We start from the raw sequence: 26,859 nt of genomic DNA, 5'->3' as shown, positions 1-26,859 counted from the left end.
GCACATGTTATGGATCTATTTCAAGAGGTTCATTTGCCCCTCGTAATGTTGACTCCCTGCCGCCGCTGCACGTGCCCGCGGCTCGGTCGATGCGTCAGCTCGTGCTCTGCCCAGCTGTGGCCGGACACCGCGGCGCGCGTGAATCAGGTCCGCGTGGGCAGCGCCGCGGAGACAGCAGCCTCTTGCGCGAGGACGCGGTGAGTGACTCACCTTCCGTCCGGCCGCGTCCGCCGGTCGACACTCATCGCCGGTCGGGCGCCACGCGGCGACAGCGCGCGACGCGCCGCACTTCCTCTTCCGGAGCGGCTCGTGCGACCGCTGCCGGCTCGTCTCGCGATGGGTGCTTGTCCTCCGGCCGTGTCGCGCGGCCGCCCCAGGCCGCCTGACCACGGACGTCAGGGCCGCCCTCTCGGCGGCGGCGCGGAGCCCACGTCAGCGCCATCTGTTGCCGGCCGGTCGGCCCGGTGCCGACCCGGACCGGCCGTTGGCCCGCGTCGCGCGCATTGTGTCACCGACGGGCCGCGTCGCTCGCGCGCCAAACAACTGTTTACGAGCGCGTAAAACGCGGCGGCGAGCGCCACGCGCCACCTGGGCCCGCTGCGGCCTTTGTGGCGCGGCGGCGGCCGGCGCTCGCCGCGCCCGTAATGACCCGCCGCCCCAGCAAATGCGCTTTTGATTGTGGGGAGATTGTGTCTCCGGCGGTGTGCGTACCGTTGGCGCGTGGAGCTGAGGGCGGCGCCGGCGCCATCTGGTGGACCCTCGTGACGGTGCGGCACCCGCAGTCGCTGGGAACTTCCCACAGCTTGGGCTGCGCTATCTAGATCGCCGAGCGGACATGCGCTTTCAGCCGGTCGAGCATGAAATGGCTCCGCGCAAAGGTGGGCCGTGGGGCACGCAGGGCGGCTGCTCCCCGCGGCTCGCTCGTGGGGTGGCTCTACCGGAATGATTTGTGCGAGGTCGGCCTGCTGCAATCGTGATTTGATTTTTGCCCGCGCGGTTCTTCGACTCCTCCCTGATTTACTGATGTGGCCTCGCACTAAGCTATTGCTTGCAACACTTCAAGATCTTTGGTACCGAGCTGCATGCGCACATGTCGCCTGCAGTAGAGTCCTCAACGCGTGGTCGCATCGATTTTCCGTTAAGTGATGGGTACAGGCTAACAGGCGCAGGTAATGGGACCAGCTGATAGCAGTGCATTACGCCTGTGCTATTTTGGCTCGTATCCATTGGCCAACTGTCATTTTCACGAGCGCTGTCTGACTGATTGCGGTATACGTATCCTGCGTACTAACTCGCCCATCGCCTCAGTGGCAACGAACTTTTCCTTCTTCAATCTGGTTTCGTTTGTCGTAGACCTGCCCTGCGGCCCTGTGGGACGAGTGGGGGCCCGGGAAGTGCCTCCCGGACCGGGTCGGGGCCGGGGAGTGCCTTTTTGGCCAGAAGGGGGAGGTAGAGGGGCGTGGCCACCGCTTATCGAGCCTGCTGTCTGCTGACATCCGCAGGGGTCTCTGCTAATGCGCCGCAGCACAGAGCCCGTTTAACCGCCCGTTGGGAGGGAAATCACGGTACATGACGCTCCCGGTTACGTGCGTGCATTATGATCATGCATCGATCGGGGACATTTTAGTGTCGTCCATGTCCTCGCTGAGTGTTGTGGATGCGCTCCGTTCAGAGGCGGAGACAAGAGTTGCAGTGGCAGGGGGGTAGGGAGGAGCTATCGTGATTTGTGACGGGGGGCTATTTTACGAGCGAGTCGCACTCGCACTGACAGCACTTACACGCTGTGAACTGACAGATCTCACAAACGCTGAAACGCACAGCACCTAGCCTTTCAATGAGCTATGGGTGTTGGTTTGTCCTGGTGCCTTAAACAATGGTTTCAGCTGTGTACCGCACATGTTCGCTCGCTCGGTCTTGTCGTTAAACTACGGTTGTTTGGCTCGACTTAACGTCGCTCATGGGAGTGTCGATGAGATTTGCAACTGACGCGGCTTTTCTGATCACTAGATCCCAAAATTATACACAGTAGTGTCATGGTGAAGAAGAATTTCGCCCGAACCAGACTGCAGGGCTGGGGCCTCTAAAGCCCCATTAGCCCCCCCCCCCCCCCTCCCCCGCCCCCTGGCCGCGCCACTGACTCCGCTCCGCCTGATGTCAATGTGCTCGGGTGGCGTTTGGCCTTGGTGCCTCATGATACATTGTGCGCCGTTTTAGACGCCCGCGGTGATCTATTAGCTGATGGCTGCTGACGTGCCGCTCGTTCATTTCACGGGCTTCTCCTAAAACGGAGGAGATAATCGCCCTTGTGCCAGGGCGTTGGCTTGTATTCAGTCCGCCAACTGCTGTTCCCAGTCAGTCGGAGGGGAATCAATTCGGCGCTGCCAGCTTATTCATAAGCCATATCGATACGGAGAGTTGATGGGTATGGGAGTGGTGCCCAAGGGACCAGAACCGTTTCTGTTTTCTCTGATGGAATGCGTTCTTCATTCGATTGTGTCGTCGTGCTCTCCACCGGGGCAACCATGACTGTGCGTGTGCTTGTTGGACGGGAACAAACGCCGCTGTCGTGGAGGCACTGGTTGAATGGATATCGCCGTGGCCTGCGCTGGCGTCAGGAACTGGCATTGAGAGCGAACGTGCCCTTCGAAGTGCATTCCGTCGTACTGGAGCGAGTCTCTACAGTGTCCCCGACCATTCTTTAGTTCAGAAACGTCGACGGGGCCCGGCTGGGTATGAACAAACCCTTGACCGAACCTGACCAATACCAAGCCTGCAGCAGCTATTCTCGTAACTGCAGGGGTGTTCGTCGCGTGCAGTTCTGCTGGAATAGTCTTCGACCCAACACCGGTCGTGAAGGGCGCGATTGTTGTGTTTTCCTCCCCGTTACAATCATCGCTTCGGATTCGATTGTCATGCTGATCTCTCCCGCCGTCTTCACTTCTTCATGCGCACGGCTGCGCCCTTAGCTGCAGCAGACCGCCGCCGGGCGGTACACAGGCCCGCCCGGCCCCGGCCGGCGGCGGCCGCCGCCCCTGCGCCGGCGGCCGCCGCGAGCGGCGGGTCGCCCGGGCCGCGCCGACAGGAATGTGTGGCCGGCAGCGGCCGGTCGGAGGCGGGCCCGAGCCTGGACCGGCCCAGCGGACACCGCTAAGGCGCAGAGGGTCCGGCCGGGACCGCGCTGCGGTGGCGCAAACCGGGACACGCGACGCGGTTGGTAGGGGGAGGGGGAGGGGCGAACATTCAGGAGCTACCGAAATCCTTTTGCAGCCAAAAAATCCGTCAGCCCATGGACGGCGGCCCCACCTGGTGCTGGCGCCGCCGTCCGAGGCTCTCGGTGTTCCGACGCCGTGCCTGGGAGCGGCGCTGGACTGGCGATGCAGCTCAGGGCAGGCGAGCGACCTGACGAAGAACGATTACCCCAGTGCCGGGCCAGAATGTGTGTCGTTGGCAGCGCCGGCTCAGGGGAGACTGGTCATTACCCGACATTGCGTGCGTTTGGACGGAAAACAGACAATTAACCCAATTACCCGCCCTCCGGGAACGTATGATATAGCTTGAGTTAGCAATATCTCAGGATGCAGCAAAGGCATGACGGCAAAAACGGTAATCATAGCGTTTCTGCGTTAATTGTTACTCGGTTTCTTAATTGTTCCGTAGTGTGTTTTCCTGTCGGGAAGTTATTCGTGGAAAAACTCGCCCATGAAGGGGCGATCACTTCTGAGAATCTCCGCCGCTTGTCTGGACCGTCGTGTACCCGGCGGTACCCGCGGTACCCTGTGCTCGCTGTGGTGCTCTCGGCGTGTCCCCGCACCTGTCTCGACCTGACCTGACTCGGCACGTCTGTCCGTTGCAGCGGCGAGAACCAGTGGCTGCACCCGGACGTGCGCGTGCTGGAGCATGACCTGCCCCGGGGCGGCCCGCTCGTCCTGCACTTCTTGGTCCGGTGAGTGAGGCCGGCGAGAGCCTGGCCTGTCGGGCGCGGACAAGCCGGCTGGCGTCGAGCCGCCCCACGGGGGCCGCCGCCGCAGCCGACGTCCGGCGGTGCACGGGTCGAGTGACGGTGCAGGGGCTCCGGTCGGTCGGCTGTACGACCACGGTCGGCCGTGGTCGTACAGCCGTGTGTGATGTTCGTACAGTGGACAGCCATGTGTGATGTTCGTACGGTGGACAGCCGTGTGTGATGTCTGTACGGTGGACAGCCGTGTTTGATGTTCGTACGGTGGATAGCCGTGTTTGATGTTCGTACGGTGGTCAGCCGAGTGTAATGTTCGCACGGTGGTCACCCGTGTGTGATGTTCGTACAGTGGACAGCCGTGTGTGATGTTCGCACGGTGGACAACCATGTGTGATGTTCGTACGGTGGACGGGCGTGTGTGATGTTCGCACGGTGGACAGCCGTGTGTGATGCTCGCACGGTAGACAGCCGTGTGTGGTGCTCGCACGGTGGACAGCCGTGTGTGATGGTCGCACGGTGGACAGCCGTGTGTGATGTTCTCACGGTTGACAGCCGTGTGTGATGTTCGCACGGTGGACAGCCGTGTGTGATGTTCGCACGGTGGACAGCCGTGTGTGATGTTCGCACGGTGGACAGCCGTGTGTGATGTTCGCACGGTGGACAGCCGTGTGTGATGTTCGCACGGTGGACAGCCGTGTGTGATGTTCGCACGGTGGACAGCCGTGTGTGATGTGTCGTACGGTGGACAGCCGGGGTGATTGTTCGTACGGTGGGACAGCCGTGTGTGATGCTCGCACGGTGGACAGCCGTGGTGATGTTCCGCACGGTGGACAGCCGTGTGTGATGTTTGGTACGGTGGACAAAGCCGTGTGTGATGTTCGTACGGTGGACAGCCGTGTGTGGATGTTCGTAAAGGTGGACAGCCGTGTGGGATGTTCGTACGGTTGGACAGCCGTGGTGTGATGTTCGCACGGTGACAACCAATGTGTGATGTTCGTACGGTGGACAGCCGTGTGTGATGTTCGCACGGTGGACAGCCGTGTGTGATGTTCGCACGGTGGACAGCCTGTGTGGTGTTCGCCACGGTGGACAGCCGTGTGTGATGTTCGGCATGGTGGACAGCCGTGTGTGATGTTCGTACGGTGGACAGCCGTGTGTGTGTTCGCACGGTGGACAGCCGTGTGTGATGTTCGCACGGTGGACAGCCGTGTGTGATGTTCGCACGGTGGACAGCCGTGTGTGATGTTCGCACGGTGGGCAGCCGTGTGTGATGTTCGTACGGTGGACAGCCGTGTGTGATGTTCGTACGGTGGACAGCCGTGTGTGATGTTCGTACGGTGGACAGCCGTGTGTGATGTTCGCTCGGTGGACAGCCGTGTGTGGCGGCAGGCCGCACGGGGCGAGTGTTGACTGGGCTGCGCTGGGAGGCTGCGGCGCGCTGTGAGCTGTGTTGCCGTCCTGCGACTCGCGCAGCCAGGCTGCTGGTCGCTGACGCCCCCTCCCCCTCGTGCCGCAGGTACTACCCGGAGTCGTTTACACTGCTGCGGGATCCCGTGGCCGTTGAGCTGTTCTACCAGCAGGCCAAGAGCCGCGTCTTCAAGGTCGGTAGCGGCACTGATGTATCGCATGGGACCCGGCCGCCGGCCGGACTCTCCCAGGTAGTCGGCCGGCGGCCGTCCCCAGCCCAGATCTGACGTCGGACGTGGCCGGCCTGGTGGCGGCGACAGCGCCGTCGCCGGGCGGTGATGGGATCGGCTGTCCGGCGGCGCCGCGACACTGCGCTCACCGGGAGCTGGCGACCGACCGGCGCCACCTCCGTCACCTCGGCCGCCCGGCCCTGTCTCCCGTGCGGGCGGCCGCTCGCCCGCATTGTCCGGCCTGTCGGGGGCGGGTTTTTGTGCGCCCGCTGAATGGGGCCGCTGCCGGAGCGGGCGGCCGGGTCACACGCGGCCGGTGCGGTCACTGCGTGCGGCCTCAGCGCAGGTCGGCTCGGACGTCCGGCGCCGCCGACCCGCCCGACCCGGCCGACCCGAGGTCAACTGGCCCGCCGCCCACATCCGTCATTATTAGCGCGTCGCGCGCCGTCCTGACCCGAATAAACCGGGCCGTTTTGGGCGGCGGGTGCGACTGACCCGACCGGGCCGGACGGAAGCGGGGCCCGGCTCGGCCCTCCGCCCGCCGCGGCCGGCGAGCTCGGCCCCCGCCGGTGCGCGCGGCCGGATATTGGCGCACAGGGTCGGTGGGAAGCGAATGTAGCCGTCTGTCGGCCGACACTGGGCTGGCGTGCGGAGCGGAACGGCGGCCGGCAGTCGTGTTTGGAGCCTCACGCTTGGGCCGTATTCCTCTTTGCTGCTACCACTCTTTTTCATAGCACATCATAATATTGATATATCATCCATATACCAGCGCGTTTAGCGGCACCGAGCTGATGGGACCGTGTTGACCCTCCGTCTGCCGCTTCTTTGAACGCTCAGCAGAGTCAAGTCACGGGCCAAAGGGGAGGGAGCTGGGTTGGGCGCCCGTTGGGCGGCTGGCCCAGCTGTAAACCCCCGCGGAATGGGCCGGTGAAACTGGAGCGCCGCCGCCGGCCGGACAATACCGGTCCATTTGACGGCGCCCCTCAGCGGCGGCGGCGGCGGCGGCGGCGGCGGCGTGTTTGCACGCCGCGCGTCGCTGTGTGGGCGCGTGGCCGGGCGGGGGAGGGCACAATGGACGCCGGCCGTGGCGCGAGCCCATATTGTGCTGCCCGGTGTCGATGTGGCGGCGGAGGTGTCAGCCAACACGACGGCTCCGGGGATGGACCGGGTGGCGGGACGTGTGATGTTGCCACTCTGGAGCGTGGATTAGGGTCAGGCGAGGACGCTCCAGCTGGTGTGGAATCGGTCGCACAAGCGCGTCATGACATTGTGTGGGTTACGGCACGCGTATCTGAACTGACTGAGCTGATTGAACGTGGATCAAGCCACGATTGCAAGCGGTGTAGCGAGAGTACAGGATCTTGGGATCTGCCAAGGAGCTCCAGGCACACCTCTGGCAACAATATTCGTCGGTGACGACCTTCAACATTTATAAGTGACAACCGTCAACGTCCATCGGTGAAGACCGTCAACATCCATCGGTGACGACCGTCAACATCCACCGGTGATGACCGGCGGCGGCGCTGGTTTGACGCGCCGCGGCCGACGTCTTCACCGCACCGTTGGGTTGGCCGGCGGCCGGATTGGCGTCGTTTCCGGGATGTTTGCCGTGGCCGCGCCGCCGGACAGCAGGCGGGCGCGCGCCGCCGGCTGGTCCGCGCCTGTCGCCGCCCGCCGACCGGCCGAGCGTGCCGAGCGTGGCGCACTCTCCCATCTGGCGTCGACAGCACGGCCCAGCACGTGAGAACGGCCGTTTTTCCGGCCCGGCCTGGCCGCTAATCACGTGTCTTAACGACGCGGCGTTTTTCTCGGACAAACGCGGCGCGGCGCCGCTAGGTGTGTGTTGGTTCCCGTCGGCAGACGCGGCGGCGGGCGCAGCTTTCAACTGACCCTGGCCGGGCCAAGAACAGGTTCTGCTGTCAGTCATGTGACGAGGCGTGTCACACGCTTGAAAGGAAACTGACGGTTGGTCAGAAGTGCAAATTCCGATCCCAGTCGCTCGAGACCGCAAATATTTATGAGCGTGTATGCTCTTGTAAGCATTGTTGTCAGAGGTCCGTACGGCCGGGGTGCGGCCGGAGGGCAGTCAGGTTGACGCAGCGAGGGAGAGTGGCGCCTTCGGTCCGCTCGCTGCGAGATAGCTCGGGTGCCATTCCAACCGAGGCCGAGGTGCAGGCCTGCAGGCCTGTTCGTTGCCGTGAGCAAGTGAATATGCATGCATTAATCTCTACATAGTTAAGCCAGTAGTAATAGCCTTATTCTTCGAAGAAAAACCAGGAGAATGGGGACATAGACGCGTTGACATTTCGACAACATGCTTTTATCGAAGCGAATTGCATTGTAGCGATAAAGGCATGTTGCGGAAATATCAACGCATCTTTATCTCCATTATCCTGGGTTTTCTCGGAGGAATAAGGCTATTACTACTGTCTGATCTATGTGAATAAGACTGCCCGCAAATGCACTTAAACAGTTACGTAATTAATCCGTGCAGACGAATTGATTATCTTTAAGTGTGGCACTAACATAGCTCCGCAAACCTCTGCATAATCGTCCGTTATCGAGCCTTCCTCCCCGACCATTACGCATGACAGTATAAACGGTTGGGCACATGTGCGCCGCACTGTCTGTGCGCCACCATCTGTGGCTGTCTCACATCGGCACCCGGATTTCTAATGTATTGCCTGCGACTCGCGTGACTGCGCCGTTATACGCGCCGTCTCACCGGGGATGGCTTCGTCCCACCAGTGCCGCGGTCCTGGGCGGGGTGAGGAAGGAAGCTGCTTGCCTGCGCTATTCCGAGCGCCAAACATTAGCGAGCGCGTGTCGTCTGGCACCGCTCCAGCGTGCTCCCCGTCAGGTCACGCCAGCCCACCCCGCCAGGTCACTTCCTGACCCGGTCTGGCACGCCCGTCACGCGTGACGTCACAGGTCTGACGACGGTGACGAGTCGGCGGCCGGGTCGGTGATGTGCGGTGCGAGGCGGCCCGACCCCGCCGCTGCCGCGAGAGCGGCTCCCTCCCGGCCGGGCCGGTGGGGTGCGGTGCGAGGCGGCCCGACCCCGCCGCTGCCGCGAGAGCGGCTCCCTCCCGGCCGGGCCCGCCGGCTGTTGACGCGCTAGCGGTCCTCCGATAGCGGAGGTCGGCCTGATTGAGCCGCGGCCGGCCCGGTCCGTCCGCGGCCCGGGGTGTGCTGGGCCGCCGCTCCCCAGTACCAAGAGGAGCGGTAATATCGCATCAGCACGCAAGATCACGCTCCCCCTAATGGACGCTGGTGGCTATCAAGGGACCGAGGTATTGTGAACGGCCGTGATAACCGCGCTGAGAAAAGGACGCGGCTCAGAAACTGATGCCGCGTGTGCTATGCGATAAATTGCCGTTTCTCGTGCGGTGGCACTGTTCCTAATCCGGCGTTTGAGCGCGCCATACAGCCGACGCAATGATGTACGCTGATCTGCTGGCGCCTGGCGCCGGCGCCACGCCTGCGCTGACCAGCGCCAGGTCCGGGCAGCGCTGGGAGGGAGCCGGGCCACGTCACGGGTGCTGCGGGGGACCGGCGCCATCCGCTCTGGCCGGAGATGTGGCGCGTGCCTTGACATCGGGCCGCTGTCCCCCGGTCGACGGTCCGACCCGTGGAGCGCCTCCGCTCTGACCGGAGATGTGACGCGTGCCTTGACATCGGGCCGCTGTCCCCCGGTTGACGGTCCGACCCGTGGAGCGCCTCCGCTCTGACCGGAGATGTGACGGGTGCCTTGACATCGGGCCGCTGTCCCCCGGTCGACGGTGCGACCCGTGGAGCGCCTCCGCTCTGACCGGAGATGTGACGGGTGCCTTGACATCGGGCCGCTGTCCCCCGGTCGACGGTCCGACCCGTGGAGCGCCTCCGCTCTGACCGGAGATGTGACGGGTGCCTTGACATCGGGCAGCTGTCCCCCGGTCGACGGTCCGACCCGTGGAGCGCCTCCGCTCTGACCGGAGATGTGACGGGTGCCTTGACATCGGGCCGCTGTCCCCCGGTCGACGGTCCGACCCGTGGAGCGCCTCCGCTCTGACCGGAGATGTGCCTTGACATCGGGCCGCTGTCCCCCGGTCGACGGTCCGACCCGTGGAGCGCCTCCGCTCTGACCGGAGATGTGCCTTGACATCGGGCCGCTGTCCCCCGGTCGACGGTCCGACCCGTGGAGCGCCTCCGCTCTGACCGGAGATGTGACGGGTGCCTTGACATCGGGCCGCTGTCCCCCGGTTGACGGTGCGACCCGTGGAGCGCCATCCGCTCTGGCCGGAGATGTGAGGCGTGCCTTGACATCGGGCCGCTGTCCCCCGGTCGACGGTCCGACCCGTGGAGCGCCATCCGCTCTGGGGCGGGCTTCAGAGTGCGCCGCCCCGCTGCGCTGGGGGCCGGGTGAGTCGATATCGCCGGCAGTTACGGAGAGCTCAGGCGTTGTTGCCGGCTAGACCGGGGCATTCCGGGTGCAGTCCCGCTGCTGGTGTTCAATCGGACGTTCGAAACGCATTGAATGCTGTTTTTATGATGACCTTTACGTGGAAGCGCGCTCGTCAACTGAGCTGCAGTTCCCTGACGTGACTAGGTACGGTTGGCCGCGTGCGTGCCATCTCGGTTGCCTAGCAGAGGTGCATTGGTGCGGATGGCGGTCTGAGCCGTCTCTGTGTCGGGAGATTCGGACCGCATGATGGGCCAGATGTCCCGTGCGCGTTCTCGTTAGCTTGGCTCTATTACTGTGTATCCTCCCTGGGGACACGTTATGCCCGGAGTGTGTCCTGCACCTGGCCGCGGCGTCCCGCGCGCACGATAATTGCCCGCCGAGATCCCCGCTGCTCGGGCGCGGCGGCGGCGCCGGCGTCGGCGGTGCTTCAGACGTCCACGTCATCATTAGGGCCGGGCCGGGACGCTCGAATTAGTCGCCGCCGGCCGCCGTAATCGTCGCGGAGAATGCGGCGCGGCCTGGGGAGGGGCGCCCCGCTGCGGACGGACGCGCTCGTTACGGAGCCGAGAGGAGCGCGCTCCGGAGCCGGCGGAGGTCCGCGGGCGGGCGGCGCGGCGGCCGGCCGGGACCGGCCCTCCCGACCCGGCGCCGGGTACCACACTCCTACCGGGCGCGAGAGAAGGAGAGATGGCGCTGTCGCCGGGCGGAGCGGGGAAGCAAGTGGAGGGGTGGGGCGATGCCACTTGTCGGTGCGGTGGAGATTGATGTCGGTACTTCGCGAGGTGGCGGCGGTAATCGGCCCAGTGACGGCCATTCCAGCCGGCCGGCCACTCAAGGAAAGCAGCGGGTACCCCTTCACCGGGCGTGATTGGCCTTCGGCGGCAGTTTGCCGGCAGTTGGGCCAGGCCGACCGTTTAATGCGTGCGCCCCGTTCCCAGGCGTAATGGCAGCAGTGCCGTCAGCGCAGAGTACGCCTGTGCTGTACCGGACCGCTTTGTCTCAGGCTCCCGCTGGGTGGACGAGATGGATGGTCCACGCCGGTGAAAGACGTTTATCTGGTGAATGACTACGACCCAGATTGTGTGCGAAAAGTCTCACACCATTATTAGGGAATCCTCCCAAACACAAAGGGCGGCGCAGGTAGAAGAGCGCTAAGATGGCTGTAAATACCGGGCTATTGCCTTTTGACCGCCGGCTGCCCTGCGATGTGTGTTATTAGCGGCCAGTCGACAGGGCGTTTGGCAGCGCGGCTCGGCCGGCCGTGTGGGCTCGGATGCGGCCTGCCGGTGGCGCGGCGGCGGCAGGGTCGCCGCCAGCGTCCGGTGCGAGCTGCCGGGCCTCCAGGTCCGCCGGGTGTGGTCCGCGACACCGGCAGGCCGTCATGTCTCGCCGGCGTCGCTGGGCGTTCACCCTCGTCCGCCGGTAGAGGCTGGGCCGCCCCCCGTGTGCCGATGCCGCCGGCCCGCCACCGCCGGGCGCCGACCGTTCAGTCGTGTTGTCCGTGGAGGCGTCGGAGCGCGTCGCGTACCGCCGCTTGCCGTGGATTATCCGCCGGGACGGATTGTTTGTCACGCCCGCAGGACGCGTTGTGCTGGAGCGTTCAGCTGTGATGGGATGGTAAAGACGCCACTTGTCGATGGCGCGTCGCCTCTGTTGAGAGTTTCTGAGAGGTGCCGACGCCTGGTGGTCGCGTGTTGTCAGCAGCAGCGCTCACAGACGTCACACGCCGCGGAGCTGTCCCGGTGGTCCCGGTGGCGCAGGCCCGCCTGGACCCATCCACAGTACGCAGAAGTTTTGCACCCGTGCACTTTTTACCTTGAAGCCGGTGTCCTGTTGTTTTGATTCCGGGAACTGACTAGGTTCGCTGCGGACTGAATGGACTGGCGGGCCGCTCGCTTCAGCGGTTGTCTGTCGTTGACTTGCAAATAGTCACGGCTGATTACGGGCCTGGTGACCGAAATGACCACCTATTACTATCAAAATCTACATAAGTAGCGTGTCGGAACGCGCTCGTGCCAAGGTTCCCGAGGTTCGGGTCGCCCGGCCAGCCGCCAAACCTCCACCGCCGGTCTCACGTTCCCCAATGGGGCGCCGTTTCTCACGGGGTCGGCGCGTTTTCACAATGCGGCGGCGGCGCACCAAAGGGTTGTATGCCGACCGGGAGACAGTGCCGCGCCGCTCTTGGCGCTGAGCCCGGCTCGCGGCCGGCGCAGGGGTGTTCAGGCGGCGGCGGCCGGCTGTGTGCGCGGCGGCGCCCCGTGAAAGGCGACCGGCCGCGCTCACACACCGCTGAGCGCTGCTGAACCGGAACGACGTCGGCGGCCGCGTCAGATCCGCGGCCGCGCCGCCGCACCCCCACCGACGGCGTCCACAAAGCCGGGGGTGCGGTGGGGGTTGACCGGCGGGCAGCCTGTGCCCGCCGCCTGCTGGAGGTAACGGCCGGCGGCACAGGTGCGAGAGCCGGGGACGGGGCGCACCCGGACCGAGGGTACGCAGCGCTGGCCGCTGACCGGAATGTCCCGGTGTGGGGCTCTGCCGGCCACCGTCGCCGCTGCGCGCCGCGGGACTGGGGGCTGACGCCGTGTGTGGGTCCGGGGTGCTGATCCCGTACTGGACGGACAGCTGGGCCGCCCGTGGACGTGTGCCGTGGGCCCGTGTCCTGCACTGAAAAGGAATGTAACTGTCGGGAAGCATCATGTGTATGTCGTGTAACAACCCCCAACAGGAGATGCTCAAGGAAATGATCTCCAATGCCGTTCTAATGCGTCAAAGCCAAGTCGTCAGACTGAGGCATGTGCGATTGATTAGCTGTGTTCCCATACAGTGGCGGGCCGTCTGTCCCGCCCTGAAACCATGCCGGTGGTGTCGGGCTCCTTCATTTGAAAATCCCAATTCAGCGCGAATGAAGTATTCTGGTGTGGCCCTTGGCTGCGTGCTGTAACGTGCGGTGGGAAGGCCTGCCCAGACCATCATACATCATTCTCCTCCTGTTCTGTCCTCGGGCTGTTACCTGCCTGCTTCCAACCGCCTCTCGCTGCCCTTCGCCGCAATCTCCCGCTCTGCCCGCTGTATTCCATCTCGCTTGTCCGCGGCGTCCGATAAATATCTTCCGCCGGCTTGCTGTCGGGTGAAATATTGGCGGTGCTCCACATCTGAACGCCGGAATGTTTCCAGCCATCTGATCGGTTATGCTCTCCCACGTTCGCCTCTCCCTTCTTGTCTCTTTGATCGTCCGGGTGACTCTTTGTCTGCGCTGGCGGGGCGTTCGCGTTGCCACAGAAAGCCGTCGGACTCCCGTAGATTCCTGTGGATCGGACGGGGCTCGCCACGAGGTCTTCTCACTCGTTCTTCAGATTCATCATCAATGAGTAATGCTTGATTGTATCGAAGGCCAGCTTCTGAATATCTATCAGCTCAATTTAAAGGGGCGATTCAAGACCGCTGCGCGCGCATCACCGCCACCCAGGGGTTGATTCACACGGTGTTTGCGCGCGATTTTCATCATAACTCATCGACCGCGGGTTGCCGGCTCCTGATATATGACTCGGCCAGCTCCTTATGAATGGAGCCGGCGGAGACCTGGCGTAATAATCGGACTCGGGAATGTCTGCTGAGAGGGGGAGGGGCGGGGGGCGAAGCCACCGGGCGCCGGCGCCGGACCGTCCCGCCGGCCAAGTGTGGCCACTCTCCTCAGCAGAGCAAACATGCCTGACGCCGCCGGCCGGCCGGCCGGGCGGCATTCCTCCGGCCGGCGAAAACACGCACTCTCCACGGCGCCCGCCGCGTCTGGCGGCGCGCAGGTGGGAGGCGGGCCGAGTCTGGCGGCGCGCAGGTGGGAGGTGAGCTACGTCTCTCCGGCACGGAGGTGGGGGATAGCCGCAGTGTGGAGCTGGGCTGCGTCTCCCCGGCACGGAGGTGGGTGATAGCCGCAGTGTGGAGCTGGGCTGCGTCTCCCCGGCACGGAGGTGGGGGATAGCCACAGTGTGAAGGTGGGAGGTAGGCCGGGTGGAACTGGCGGGGAGGTGGAAGGTGGGCCGCGTCTGGTGGCGGGAAGGTGGGAGGTAGGCCACGTCTAGCGGCGGGGATGTGGGAGGTGGGCCGTTCCTATGAACGGCCCACCTCCTACATTCGCGCCGCTACCCGACCCGCGACCCGGCGTACTGCTTGGAGATGGCCCACCATCTCCCTGTACACAAGTTACAGCTGGGCTGCATTCTCGCGATTCGTAGATGAAACGCCGGCGCTTCTCCGGGGCTGCGACACCGGAGTGGGCTTCCCTCTGTGGGTATGAAGCGGCGACGACGTGTGTCTTCTTCGGCCGCTCAGACGCGCTCGAGCCGCTGTCGGCCGTGCCCGCGCCGGCCGCCGTCGGCCGCTCGGCGCCCGTTTTTACGGCGCCGCAGCGGCGATCGACGTCGGACACCTGTTGTTGTGAGCGGGCCGTGCGACCCTGGCCGACCCGCCGCGCGCTCGGCCGTAACGGTGCCGGCCGGCCGCCGGGAGAGGGCGGCCGCCGCGCACCGGCAGCCGGGCGTCCTCTCCGGGCTGTGCCTGACGCAGCCGGAGTCGCCAGCCGGGCGATGGCAGGATTTGCTGGTGTCGCCGGCGTAGAGTGTGGACCTAGCAGGCATGACGCGTGTTAAGTTGGCGCACGCGATGATCGTGGGGTTTTCTATCGTAGTAGATGCGAATATCTTTTGCACGTCAGGCCGGCGATGTGTGGACTCAATTGCAAGGCATTAACGCACCATCAGTATAACGTACCATTATAATTGATTAACCGGCCTGCATAATGTTTCACTCGCTCTCGATGTCTTCTTGTTGATTCCCTTGTTGTTGGTTGAGCCCGCTGCCGGGTGGCGACCGCTGGTGTCACGTGGCACTGAGCGGCGTGACGCCTGACTGCTGCCGTGCTGACCTGAACTCTCCGCTTCGCAGGGGGAGCTGGAGACAGAGGGCGAGGGCGACGCCATCTTCAAGCTCGCCGCCCTGGCCCTGCAGGCCACGCATGGCGACTACGTGGAGTGAGTATTCAGTGTCAGCAGAAGCCTGGAACGCCTGCAGTTTCCATCGGCCCATGATCGTCATCACGGGCACAGCTTCACTTGCAAGGAAGCCGTCCCTCGACAGTGCCCCCATCAGGCTGATGACCATCCGTTTTGGGAGTTCTCGCTACTTTCACAGTCTTCCTTCTCTGGCGAGGAGGGAGGCTGTGGTAGTGTGTCTAATGACCCCCGCTCCGACATCCCGTCGTCTCCTTCACCCCGTTCCGAGGGACAGGCTTTCCCCGCCCCTGCACTCAAGAGAGCCCCTCTTTTCGAGTCCACTTGCCTGGCAATTATCGGATTATACGCCGCACCAGATATGGGTCGGTTTCGCGGGGCCGTCGTGGGTGGCTGCACCCTTCGTGTGCGGCGGGAAGGGCGTGGGGGAGGGATGGGCGGACTGGCCGTCCGTCATACGCAGGATGCGCCGAAGCGCAGAGCGCTCGCCGATCCGGAGCGGGGATCTGGGATTCGGCGCGGAGAGGCCACGTCGGGCTGCTCTGGGCAGGCTGACGGCTGACGGTGTCGGAGCGGCGGACCGTGTGGATGCACGGTCGGGCAAAGGGTGGTACAAAACATGTTCGGAGTGCAACCGCAGACATCATTAAGTATGGAATAATTTTAGCGCTAATACGTCGATGTGGAATGATAAATGCATTCCAAATACCTCAATTTGGCGAATTTCCTACGATCTGTGGAAGGTCAGCTTTTCATTAAGGCGCGCTGTGCAGTTCAGAGGAAGATAGAGAGCGAAGACTCCGAGCGAAAAACGGCAGAGCAGCGTGACATCGGGCTCGTGTCCTGCATACCGAGGAGGGGGTACAGACTCGTGCGTTGCGCGCCGCGCGGAGCGTCTGCTGTCTGTCCGTTGGCGGCTGTGGTCGACCGACGACAGACCGGAGAGCATGCACCGTCGCCCGCTGGCCAGACGGCTTTGACCCGCACTGAAGAGTCCCAGTCACCGGAGGGCGCTCCCACTCTGGATTGTGGGGTCTTGCCTGCGGCGGGCGGTTCGCACCTGCCGCTGGCGGTTCTGAGCGGCGGACCCCGGCTCTTGTTGTAGGGTGTGGGCCTCGCCTCCGCCCGCTCGGCCGGGCGCTGGGCGGGGACGCCGAGCCGGCGCCGAGAGCGGCGGCCGACGGTCGCAGAGCCGGCGCTCGCGTGCGGCCGCTGCTCTCGCGCCGTCGTCCGGGTCGTAAGCCGGCCGTGACGGCGGCGTTATGACGCGGCCACGGAATGCGAGTCCGTCTGAGGCTCACCGTGCGGCGCCGCTGACCACCGGCGCGCCGGCCAGGGATCACGGGCGGAGTGCGGGCCCCAGGAGCCACGGGGTCTGGTCGGGAGACCCGCGGACAGGCGCTGCGAGCCGGCGGAGCTGTTCGCCGCCGGTAACTGAGCGCAGAAATCGGACGTGTATCACCGTGGTCGTGGATCGCGCCGCGCCGCTCGGGCGGTGACACGCGCTGCGCGGCGGATGAGGTCATGCCGGCACCGTGTGATGTGTGACTGAACGACTCCAGGCATGCATGGTGAGCAGTCCCTGCATACATGTGTATGTATGGGGAGGGATGGGCTGAGTGGCTGTCGAACGCTGCACAGGCCGGCTGGGCAGCAGTATCCGGGACCGTCGTGAGCTCGCGCGCTGGGCGGGCCAGCCGCGCGGCGCTGCCGGTGTCTCTCCAGGGGCGGCCGGCGGGGATGCTCCGCACGTCCGCGGCCTCAGTCGGCCGTGCAGCGAGCTGGCGGGTCCGCTGTTGACAGTGGGCGCCCGCCGGCCCGCTCCGAACAAACACCGGCGACCCGCCACTGGCCACATCAGACCGCCGTCCGCCGCCGCGCGCCGGCAGCGCGGCCGACGGACGCCGCCCGTGGCGGGGCCGGACCCGGCATCGGCGTCGTCTGACAGAGAGCGGCACGCGTCGGCGCCCCACCAACAGCCGGACAGGGGAGGGCACCCCATACATACGCAGAGGCGATGTCTCGGGACGTTTCCCGTCTCCAGCGCACGAGGCTGGCCGTCTGGCCCGGAGCAGGTGTGGCGGCGGGGGAGTGTTCCTGCGCCGCCCGCCGCTGACGGCCAGCTCCCGACGTCAATATTTACCGGGCGGCGGGCGACGCCTGTTGACCTGCGGCTGCCGACCTGCCAGGTCATTCTCCTGCACCGGCGGCGGCGACGGCGGCTGGGTGGGTGTGTTGCTGCCGCCCTGGTGCTGCTGGTGCCGCCGGTGGCCGCTGCGTCCGCAGGATACAGCGTGTCGGACACGGCATCATTATGCTTGCTGTGTCGTGAGCTAGCTAGGGCGTGCGCACTCTAATGGGGTTTCCCGCCTATTTGTGAAACGTGGGAAATTTATGGGATTGTTATAATTTTGTACTTAAACGTGATTTAGTCCTGGTTCAGCACTAACTCGGATGGGTCAAATGCGCGCCATGAGCATGGATGTATCGCTCATTTCTGCTGCACAGCAACATGTCTAACGTGTAGAAGCACGTCCGTCATTGCGTTGGCCTTTGCGTGGTCGAACGAGAGGATGTTTTCCGTTGGTGTTGTCCTACATTCAAATACATGTTTCGACATCACTCCCACCATCCAACAAATATGGTACTGCTGCTTCGGTTATGTTAATTTTGACGTATCGTCGGGAGCGTTTCCCTCCATTTGCGTTCCAGGATGTTCGTTAGTGTCCATCAGCTGTGTGGGAAGTTTGTGGTGCAGTTAATTGAATGCCAGGGAAGTAATGAATGTCTGTCTGGGCGCTTTCTTACCCAATACGCCCATAACAGATTATGGTTGGCTGTTCGCACCTTCATACTTCCACTTCCACTCTCGAATGAAACCGCAGGCCGCTGAGTCCACTCTCGAATGAAACCGCAGGCCGCTGAGCTAGAGCGGAGCTGATGGAGCCGGTCCTAGTCCTCTGCTGTACGGCGTCGAGCTCGGGGTTGCGGGGTTTGGAGTCGGTCGTGCTTACATCCCGTCAGGGGCTGATGTCACGGGCCGAGTATCAGCGTCCGTCAGCGCCGGATCATGGGCTGCTCAACCGCCGCGCTTGACTTCCTGCTGATCTCCCTCTGTCGGCCCGCCGGCAGGCTGGAGACGCCGTCGGTCCCGTTCGTGGGTGGACGGTGTCCTGCTCCTCTGTCCCGTACTCCGCTCCTCTGCCCTGTGCCCCGCTTCTCTGACCTGTGCCCCGCTCCTCTGTTCCATACCCTGCTCACCTGCCCCGTGTCCCGCTCCTCTGTCCCGTGTCCCGCTCCTCTGTCCCGTGTCCCGCTCCTCTGCCCTGTGCCCCGCTCCTCTGCCCCGTGCCCCGCTCAGCTGCCCCGTGCCCCGCTCCTCTGTCCCGTGTCCTACTCCTCTGCCTCGTGCCCCGCTCCTCTGCCCCGTGCCCCGCTCAGCTGCCCCGTGTCCCGCTCACCTTTCCCGTGCCCCGCTCCTCTGTCCCGTGTCCTACTCCTCTGCCTCGTGCCCCGCTCCTCTGCCCCGTGCCCCGCTCACCTGCCCCGTGTCCCGCTCCTCTGTCCCGTGTCCCGCTCCTCTGCCCTGTGCCCCGCTCCTCTGCCCCGTGCCCCGCTCAGCTGCCCCGTGCCCCGCTCACCTTTCCCGTGCCCCGCTCCTCTGTCCCGTGTCCTACTCCTCTGCCTCGTGCCCCGCTCCTCTGCCCCGTGCCCCGCTCAGCTGCCCCGTGCCCCGCTCACCTTTCCCGTGCCCCGCTCCTCTGTCCCGTGTCCTACTCCTCTGCCCCGTGCCCCACTCCTCTGCCTCGTGTCCCGCTCCTCTGTCCCGCACCCCGCTTCTGTATCCCGGTCGGCCGGCGGCTCGAGCAGCGGCGGGTGTGACGTCGCGGGCCCGCCGCCCCCGCAGCGCTGATCAGCCGTGCCCGTGTGAAAGCAGGCGGCTAGTCAAGCGGCGTTTGGAAAGTGGATGTGTCAGGCCTCCTGAGCTATGTTAACGAGGCTCTGTGGTGACATGCTCCACACACCGCGGTGGGTTTTTTTTTCGCCGCGCGCCTGCCTGTGGGTCGTTCGTGTTATTAGACGGAGCGGCAGCCGGTTCTTGCGTGCGGTTGAACGCGTCTCGGAAGCTAAACACGAAGGAGTCTTTAAAAACTACATTCCAGAGGTCTCTCTGATCCAGAGATTTGATCCTCGTCTGCGGTTCGTAGTGTGTAGTAGTGCTACTTGCGTGTTTACGTGGCAAGCATCGTGTATTTCCATGATTCTACGTTATCCGCTGGTGGCTGACTGACGGGGTATGGCTGGGCCTGACGCGGCAGCCCGTCCGGCCGCGACCCGAGGTGTGGGCGGACATAGCAGCCCCGGCCGCTGCTCCCGGCTCTGACCGGCCTCTCTTGTTTTGCAGTGACGCCAGCACGCGCCAGCTGCTGAAGCGGACGGCCCTGCTGCCGGCCAGCGTTGTCAAGCTGCACCCGTCGCTGGGCATGTGGTGAGTATGCGGCTGGGCCGACTGCCCGCAGGACACTGCGGGGCGGGGCGAGCAGGCTCAGCACTGCGTGGCGGGGCGAGCAGTCAGCACTGCGTGGCGGGGCGAGTAGTCAGCACTGCGTGGCGGGGCGAGCAGGCTCAGCACTGTGCGGCGGGGCGAGCAGGCTCAGCACTGCGCGGCGGGGCGAGCAGGCTCAGCACTGCGCGGCGGGGCGAGCAGGCTCAGCACTGCGCGGCGGGGGCGGGCAGGCTCAGCACTGCGCGGCGGGGGCGGGCAGGCTCAGCACTGCGCGGCGGGGGCGGGCAGGCTCAGCACTGCGCGGCGGGGGCGGGCAGGCTCAGCACTGCGCGGCGGGGGCGGGCAGGCTCAGCGCGGCAGGCAGGCCGGCATGCAGAGCCGCCACAGGAGACGCAACCCTCGCTCGCTCATCGGGACGGACGTGAACCTCCGTGGGACTGACACACGCCCTCCCCGCTCCGCCACAGCGGCCACTTGTGCACGGCCACGCAGGCGCGCGCGCACGCTCCTCTGCATTCACCCAGCGGCCCGGGTCAAGGTCATGTAACGTGAGTCAGCCCAGCTGTGGCTGCGATTGCCTGCCTGCCTGCCTGCCTGCCTGATATGACTCACGGAGCGGCCCTCGACGTGCAGCGTTTTTGTTGAATGGATGCAGGCCGTTTTTGCCCGGCACAGACGCATCAGCCGGTCTTGCACCTGCAATCGGCGCGGTGGGGTCACTAGGTCATCGCCGAGGCGGCGCCCGCTGTTAAGCGCAGCGAGAGTGCGACGGACGACTAGGCGGCCCTCCATCGCCACTCGGGCAGCGTTCCATCGCTACTCGAGATCGCAGCCATCGCCCCACACGTCAGCGGGACACGCTGGAACGGCCTCATCGCGATGGAGAGACGCGCCTGTTATCCCTGGAAACGGCCGGAGACTCGTCCGGCGCGAGCCAAAAGAGGCGATCTGGGCGCTGAGCGGCGCGGCGGGATTTCGACGGTCCGGCTGGTGGCGCGGGTCAGGCGGCGGTGTCTCAGCGGTGGCCCGGCTGGCGGCGGCCCGGCTGGTGGCGCGGGTCAGGCGGCGGTGTCTCAGCGGTGGCCCGGCTGGCGGTACGGGTCAGGCGACGGTGTCTCAGCTGCGGCCCGGCTGGCGGCGCGGGTCAGGCGACGGTGTCTCAGCGGTGGCCCGGCTGGCGGCGGCCCGGCTGGCGGCGCGGGTCAGGCGGCAGTGTCTCAGCTGCGGCCCGGCTGGCGGCGCGGGTCAGGCGGCGGTGTCTCAGCGGCGGCCCGGCTGGCGGCGCGGATCAGGCGGCGGTGTCCTGGGGTCAGCTGGCCTGCCCGGTCGGCTTACGCCGCGTCGGAGACCGGTCGACCGCGCGGGGCAGGCTGCCGAGGCCAGTGCGGCGGGACACAGCGCGGCGGAGCTGGGCTGGTGTGGCTCTCCCGCGGATGGACTGGCTCTCCGGCTGCCGGGGCGTCTGGGGCTTCTCAGATTGCGGGGTCGATGGGGGTCGGGTCCTCGGCCAGCGGCAGCATCGCCGGGAATTTGTGAATCCGTTTCCGTTTACCTTGTCATATGGTGGGAGGAGCGGTAGAGCGGCATTTTGTCTTGACCTGAGCATACCGTGGGAACTTACGAACATTCCTGCATCGAGCCCCTTTCATTTTCAGACCGCAGCTGTGAACTTGTCACAGTCAGTGAAACAAAATAGCCCGCGTTCAAACCTCGCTGCCCTCCGCAATGAAGCCCCTGTTGTGGCGGCTCTGGTAACGGTCTGTGGCCGGGACAGTGGACTCGTCCGTCTGAGGAGCGAACCCTTTGTCCGATGCCGCCCCTAATCTGACCTGTCACTTGTCGTGCCCAGCCATCTGTGTCCAATAGGGGCTATTACATCACACTCGGAATGCCTCAGTATTTTGCTGAGCTTGGCCTCTGCCTTTTCAGGGACGTTGTTTTGCAAAATGAGCCGGGGAGGAGGCGCAGAGTAGTGAAAAAATAACGCAACCTATCCCCAAAATATGCTAACAAACGGATTTCTCCCCATATTTCGCCTACTTCGTTCCCCAAGTTTGCGGGCTGGAGCCCAACTTGGTTAGATGCGGGAGGGGGGGGGGGGGCGTCCAATCAAATAGGCTACTAGATCCCTGCTTATTTAAGAACAGCTCTGCCAACATTGGACATAATCGATGTAGTACAGCACAATGCTTTCTGATCATTCCTGCATCACATAACCGGTTGCGAAATGGACGAGCTTATGAACTTTCCTAGGAACGAACTGATTGATTGTGGGTAAAGCATGCAATGTTCGCAGTATTGAAATCTATCATGTGTAAAGATCTTAAGCACGGTCTGTATGCAACCAACCTGTCCAATTCCATCCTCTGCCAGTGTAGCTGCGGCCGTACCAACTTTAAAAGGCGGTATGGCAGCTGCGGAAACTGGACCCAGCTGAACGGGAACCTGACAGCAGTCACCTGTCACCATGACAGCAGCGGCACTAGCCCGGGTATTGGCCCGTCTTCGACAAACGTCTCCGCGCGTTGTTCGAGACTGGGAGCGTGACGTCGCTCGTGCGGCCGACCTGACTGCCTCTGCTGCCGGGCCGCCCGGTCATGGCTCGGTGAACGCCGCCGGGGTGTGTTCGGCTCCGGTCGCCCCTGGGGTGTGTTCGGCGCCTGTCGCCGCCGGGTGTGTTCGGCTCCCGTCGCCGCCGGGGTGTGTTCGGCGCCGGTCGCCGCCGGGGTGTGTTCGGCGCCGGTCGCTGCCGGGGTGTGTTCGGCTCCGGTCGCCGCCGGGTTGTGTTCGGCGCCGGTCGCCGCCGGGGTGTGTTCAGCGCCGGTCGCCGCCGGGGTGTGTTCGGCGCCGGTCGCTGACGCCGACAGCGGCGCCCCTGACCGGCTCGCGGTCCGCGCCGCGGTCCCGGCCGGAGAGGGGAGACGCAGGAATGTCCGGCGGCCCCCTGGTCGGGCCGACGTCACTGGAACACGGCCCGCCCGACCCGATCGGCTTTGTTTCACAGCGTGCCCAGCCACTACCGTATCATGCATATTGATCGGCGGCGTCCCGGCTGGCGTTCGGTGGGCCGAATGACTCTGGCGCCGTCTGGCATTGGTAACCGGAGCCGAGGGTCGGCTGGTCACGCCCGGTAACAGGTCGGCCGCTCGTACCTGAACGGCAGCCGGAGGCACCGGTGTGGCGTGGTGTGGAGCCCGCGCGCCGATGGCGGAGGCAGCGGCGCCCTCGGCTGCCGCCCCGGCTGCGCTGCTCTGCCCGGCGGCGGTAGGGCGGGGCAACGCAACCAGCCTGCCTGCCTGACGGTCTGTGGCGTGCCCTCTTGACACTTCCGCGTCGATCGAGACTGAAGGCGCGTCCTGGAGGCGCGTTCGGAGGCGTCGGTGGCTCGTTCTTCGCCGGCAGGCAGGTGTCTGAGCGGATTATCAGCCGTGCGCCGCCTCGCCCGGTGTCTGGTCTCTGACCGCCCCCGGTCCATGGCCACACCATTAATCGCGCCCGGCGCTGGGCGAATACACTCCCGCGCGCCGAGGAACCTGTCTCACCCCGACAAAGGGTCGTAAATTGGCGCCGCACAAAAAAGTGTCGGTCGGCTAATGAATCTGGACGGACCTTGACTGTCTGACGCGCGTAGAGGCGGCGGGGAGACGGCTGGCGCTGCTCCGCTCCCTGGACACGCTGCGGGGCGATGGCGTGGACGGCGCGACCGGGGCGGTGACGCTGCTGCAGCCGCACCGGCCGTCAGCTGGGGCGGCGCTCAGCGAACGTGAGCGAGGCTTTGAACGCGGGAACGAGTGGGACGCGCCGACGCGAGGTGACGTTACCTTCGCGGCCGCCCACTGTCAGTGATGCGGCGTGCTGTGTCGCGCTGCGCTCCGCCGTCTGCAATGGCCGGCGCGGGGGGTCGTTGGCCGTCGCTCGTGCGCGGCACGGTGGGAGTGGGCCAGCGTCGCGGAACAAACTGGCCCCGGTCGCCCCGGACGCCAGCCGAACCGAATCTGTCGAAGCGCGCGGCGGGCCGGGCCGTGCCGGATTCCCACCCGGCCCGGAAGTCCCGCCGCCGACCACATTGCACCGCTCGTCATGTGCGCTTCCGTGATCGTGTCGCGCGCTAGTTTGGCCCCAGCTCCCCTTGGATGTAAGCGTACGGCTGAAAGCTCGTTCTGGACGGAGTCGCGGTCGTCCGCGGTCCGTGCCGACCGGACGGGAGTGAGATCACTGCCGGTCTGGTTTCCGTGGGCGGTATTTCGGTCGGCGTAGACCGGACTCTGCCGCCCGCGCAGGCCGGCGGACGTGCGGCGGCGGAAGGCGTGTGATGGGGCACCGCCGGGGCTCGCCGTGTTCTGCGGCGGCCGCAGCGATGGTCCGTACTAACGCTCCCGCCCGGCTGTCTGTGGCAGGCTCCCGCCCGGTCACAGCGTCAAGAGCTATGGACGCCGCCTCCGGTCGGCCGGGCATGGCCGGCCGCTCGTGCGGACGCGTGGCTCCACCGGCACCGTGCCGTCGAGCTGGAGACGGGCCGGCCGCTCGTGCGGACGCGTGGCTCCACCGGGACCGTGCCGTCGAGCTGGAGACGGGCCGGCCGCTCGTGCGGACGTGTGGCTCCGCCGGCACCGTGCCGTCGAGCTGGGACGGGCCGGCCGCTCGTGCGGACGTGTGGCTCCACCGGGACCGTGCCGTCGAGCTGGAGACGGGCCGGCCGCTCGTGCGGACGTGTGGCTCCGCCGGCACCGTGCCGTCGAGCTGGGACGGGCCGGCCGCTCGTGCGGACGCGTGGCTCCGCCGGGACCGTGCCGTCGAGCTGGGACGGGCCGGCCGCTCGTGCGGACGTGTGGCTCCGCCGGCACCGTGCCGTCGAGCTGGAGGCGGGCCGGCCGCTCGTGCGGACGTGTCGGCACGCGGGGCTAACGCCGCCGGCGCGCACCGCGCCGCGCCGGGCCGCGCCGGGCCGCGCCGGGCTGCCTCAAACCTGTTTTGCCGGGGCGGCTGGTGGGCCGCGGGGTCTCGGCCGGCCCGGGGAGCGCGCAGGCCCAGCGGACCGGAGCGGAGCGCCTGCACTCGGGGCGCTCGGTCCCCACCGATGGCAGCCAGCGGACCGGTGCAGGCGGAACACGACTCGCGCCGGGTCACCAGAGGTCGAGTTTCTAGTGTTTGCTGCCGCCGCACGCCCATCGACCCTTGCGCCACGCGAGCGCGTCGCGCAGTCGCTCATGAATCTCCGCAGTGGACCGCGGCTGCGTTATCGCCAGATAGCGCGGAGCGTCCGCATTGTTTGTCGCCAGGCGATAAGATTACACAGGTGTGCGCGCCGGCTCCACGGCCGGCTGGGCTCGGCTCGCCTAGCGGGCTGAGGTGACGCCTCTCCGGACCGAGCCCGCCTGGTGCGCGGCCGCCGGGACTGACCGGGCCGTCTTGGCGCCACTCTGCAGATGCCGGCCGCGTGCCGCCGTCGCGGCCTGTCAGACGCGTCTGACAGGCGTGTGTGCTCAGCATTCCTGCCGTCCTGGCCGCACACCGTGTAACGGTGGACGCAGGGCACGCACACGCAGCCTCTCGTTCGTCACGGTACAATAGTGGGCGAGATGCTCCCAGTAAAACTGCTGTCACAAGCATAGTCTGTATTTCCTCGCAGCAGAGTCGTTGCCCTGTGGCATTGCCCACTCGCCTCCTCTCCCTGCCGGTGCCAGCAGGTCCTCGCCACCAGCCTCCGCTGCGGTGCTCGCCGATCTCGCAGGCGCTCGTAGACGGTCGCACCTGGTCGGCGCCGCCGCGCCCGGCGTTGACCGGAGCTGGACATGCCGCTCCGCCGCGCTCGGCGTTGACCGGAGCTGGACATGCCGCTCCGCCGCACTGGGCGTTGACCGGAGCTGGACATGCCGCTCCGCCGCGCTCGGCGTTGACTGGAGCTGGACATGCCGCTCCGCCGGCCCGCCCGTACCTGCGGCGGCGCCGCTCCTCGGCGGCGGCGGCCGGCGGGCCGGGCGTGTTTGGCGGCCGCACGCCGGCGGTGGGCGAGCGGCGGCGGCGGCGGCCGGGCGCTCTGGCGACCGGCGGCGGCGGTGGGCGCGCGCGCGGCAGTTCGGAGCCGGCCGCCGGAGAGGCAGGCGGCGCGCGGGTGACTGCCGGCAGTGCGACCGACGCCGCGGTGCGGGGGCGGCGGCAGGCGGGCGCGGGCAGTGCGGCGCGGTGCACTGAGTGGTTCGGTGAACTGAGGGCCAGACGGCCAGAGGAGACGACAGCCGCTGGTGAGTGGGGAGGCGTGGGATGCGCGTTGTCGAGTGCTGCCGGCTGGACATCTCCGAGTCGCCACTGAGTCCGCGGCGATCGTGACCGACCGCGGGCCGGGGCGGCCAGCAGACTGCTGCCTGAAGCCAAGGCTGAGGCCTGAGCAGGTGTTGGCTAGCTGTACTTGGCTGAGGTGCTCATTGTCGGCATGTTATCCATAGGCCTACTGGGGTTTCCGTTAGCCATGGGTGGAGATGTAGCCCATTGGCGAATAATGCTTGGCTCCGCCCGGACTTTGCGGCTGTTTTTATACATGTGCATTATGTCGAAATTCCAAATTGCAGGTGGAAAATGACATCTGTTACGGGCAATCTTGGACTGTTAGTTTTGCACGTCTTGTAATTTTGATCCTCCATTCAGGGACGGGCCTAATTTTACGCAAATCTCAGTGTCATTCGGGTCTTTGCCGAAGACATTTCGGCCTCGATGGCCCGTTGTGCCGGGTCAGTTTGACACACTCCATCTGCGGTGGCCACTGCAGGCCGACCCCAGCGCAGGCGCACGGTACCTGCTGCAGCCCACGCTCCTCTGCAGGGGCGTTTCTGGGTCAGCGGTCGGGGCTGGGGAGCGGACGGCGGCGTCGCAACGCTGACCCGTCCGGTCGTAGAAGCAGCTGCGCCAGGTCGGGTCCAGCTCGCGGGCCGCTGCAGACTGACCCGGAGGAATGTGTGCCGGATTGGCGGACGGAGGTCCGGCTCTCGACGGTCGCGGTCGGCTGCAGGCGGCCGGTCCCAGCTGCTGTAACGCAAATTCTTCCGGGTAAACGGAGCGAATGTCACGCATGTATCGGCCGTGTTGTGCCGTGACTCACGCCGCCGGGGAGTGATTCATGTGCCGTGCTGTGGTCAGCACGAGCAGGCTCTGATCAGCGCCCGGACGGATCAAACAACACCTGGCAGATCACATGGTGTACGCTCATCGAAGGGACGTGTAGCTGCATAGACATCACGCGACCAGGCAGTGGCATCGTCAATTTCCGCAAGTCACAGCCACCGCAGCGTCCTAGCCTGCGTGTTGGATCAGGCGCCGGG

At 65.5% G+C, this 26,859-nt stretch overlaps 1 protein-coding gene across 1 annotated transcript in view; it reads left to right on the top strand.

Annotated features, from left to right (window-relative positions):
* Window positions 1–26,859, top strand: part of LOC119096048 (FERM domain-containing protein 4A) — a 63,217-nt gene that overhangs the window by 17,307 nt on the left and 19,051 nt on the right. The window contains exons 4-7 of the mRNA XM_037218913.1: window positions 3,854–3,943; window positions 5,472–5,556; window positions 14,975–15,060; window positions 19,445–19,528. Coding sequence (XP_037074808.1) covers window positions 3,854–3,943; window positions 5,472–5,556; window positions 14,975–15,060; window positions 19,445–19,528 — 345 coding nt within the window. The remainder of the gene's footprint in view (window positions 1–3,853; window positions 3,944–5,471; window positions 5,557–14,974; window positions 15,061–19,444; window positions 19,529–26,859) is intronic.

Source organism: Pollicipes pollicipes, unplaced genomic scaffold (assembly GCF_011947565.3).
Source record: "Pollicipes pollicipes isolate AB1234 unplaced genomic scaffold, Ppol_2.1 Scaffold_1832;HRSCAF=2141_pilon_pilon_pilon, whole genome shotgun sequence".
In the NCBI taxonomy this organism is placed as follows: Eukaryota; Metazoa; Arthropoda; class Thecostraca; order Pollicipedomorpha; family Pollicipedidae; genus Pollicipes; species Pollicipes pollicipes.
This window is presented reverse-complemented; position numbering and strand designations above follow the sequence as displayed.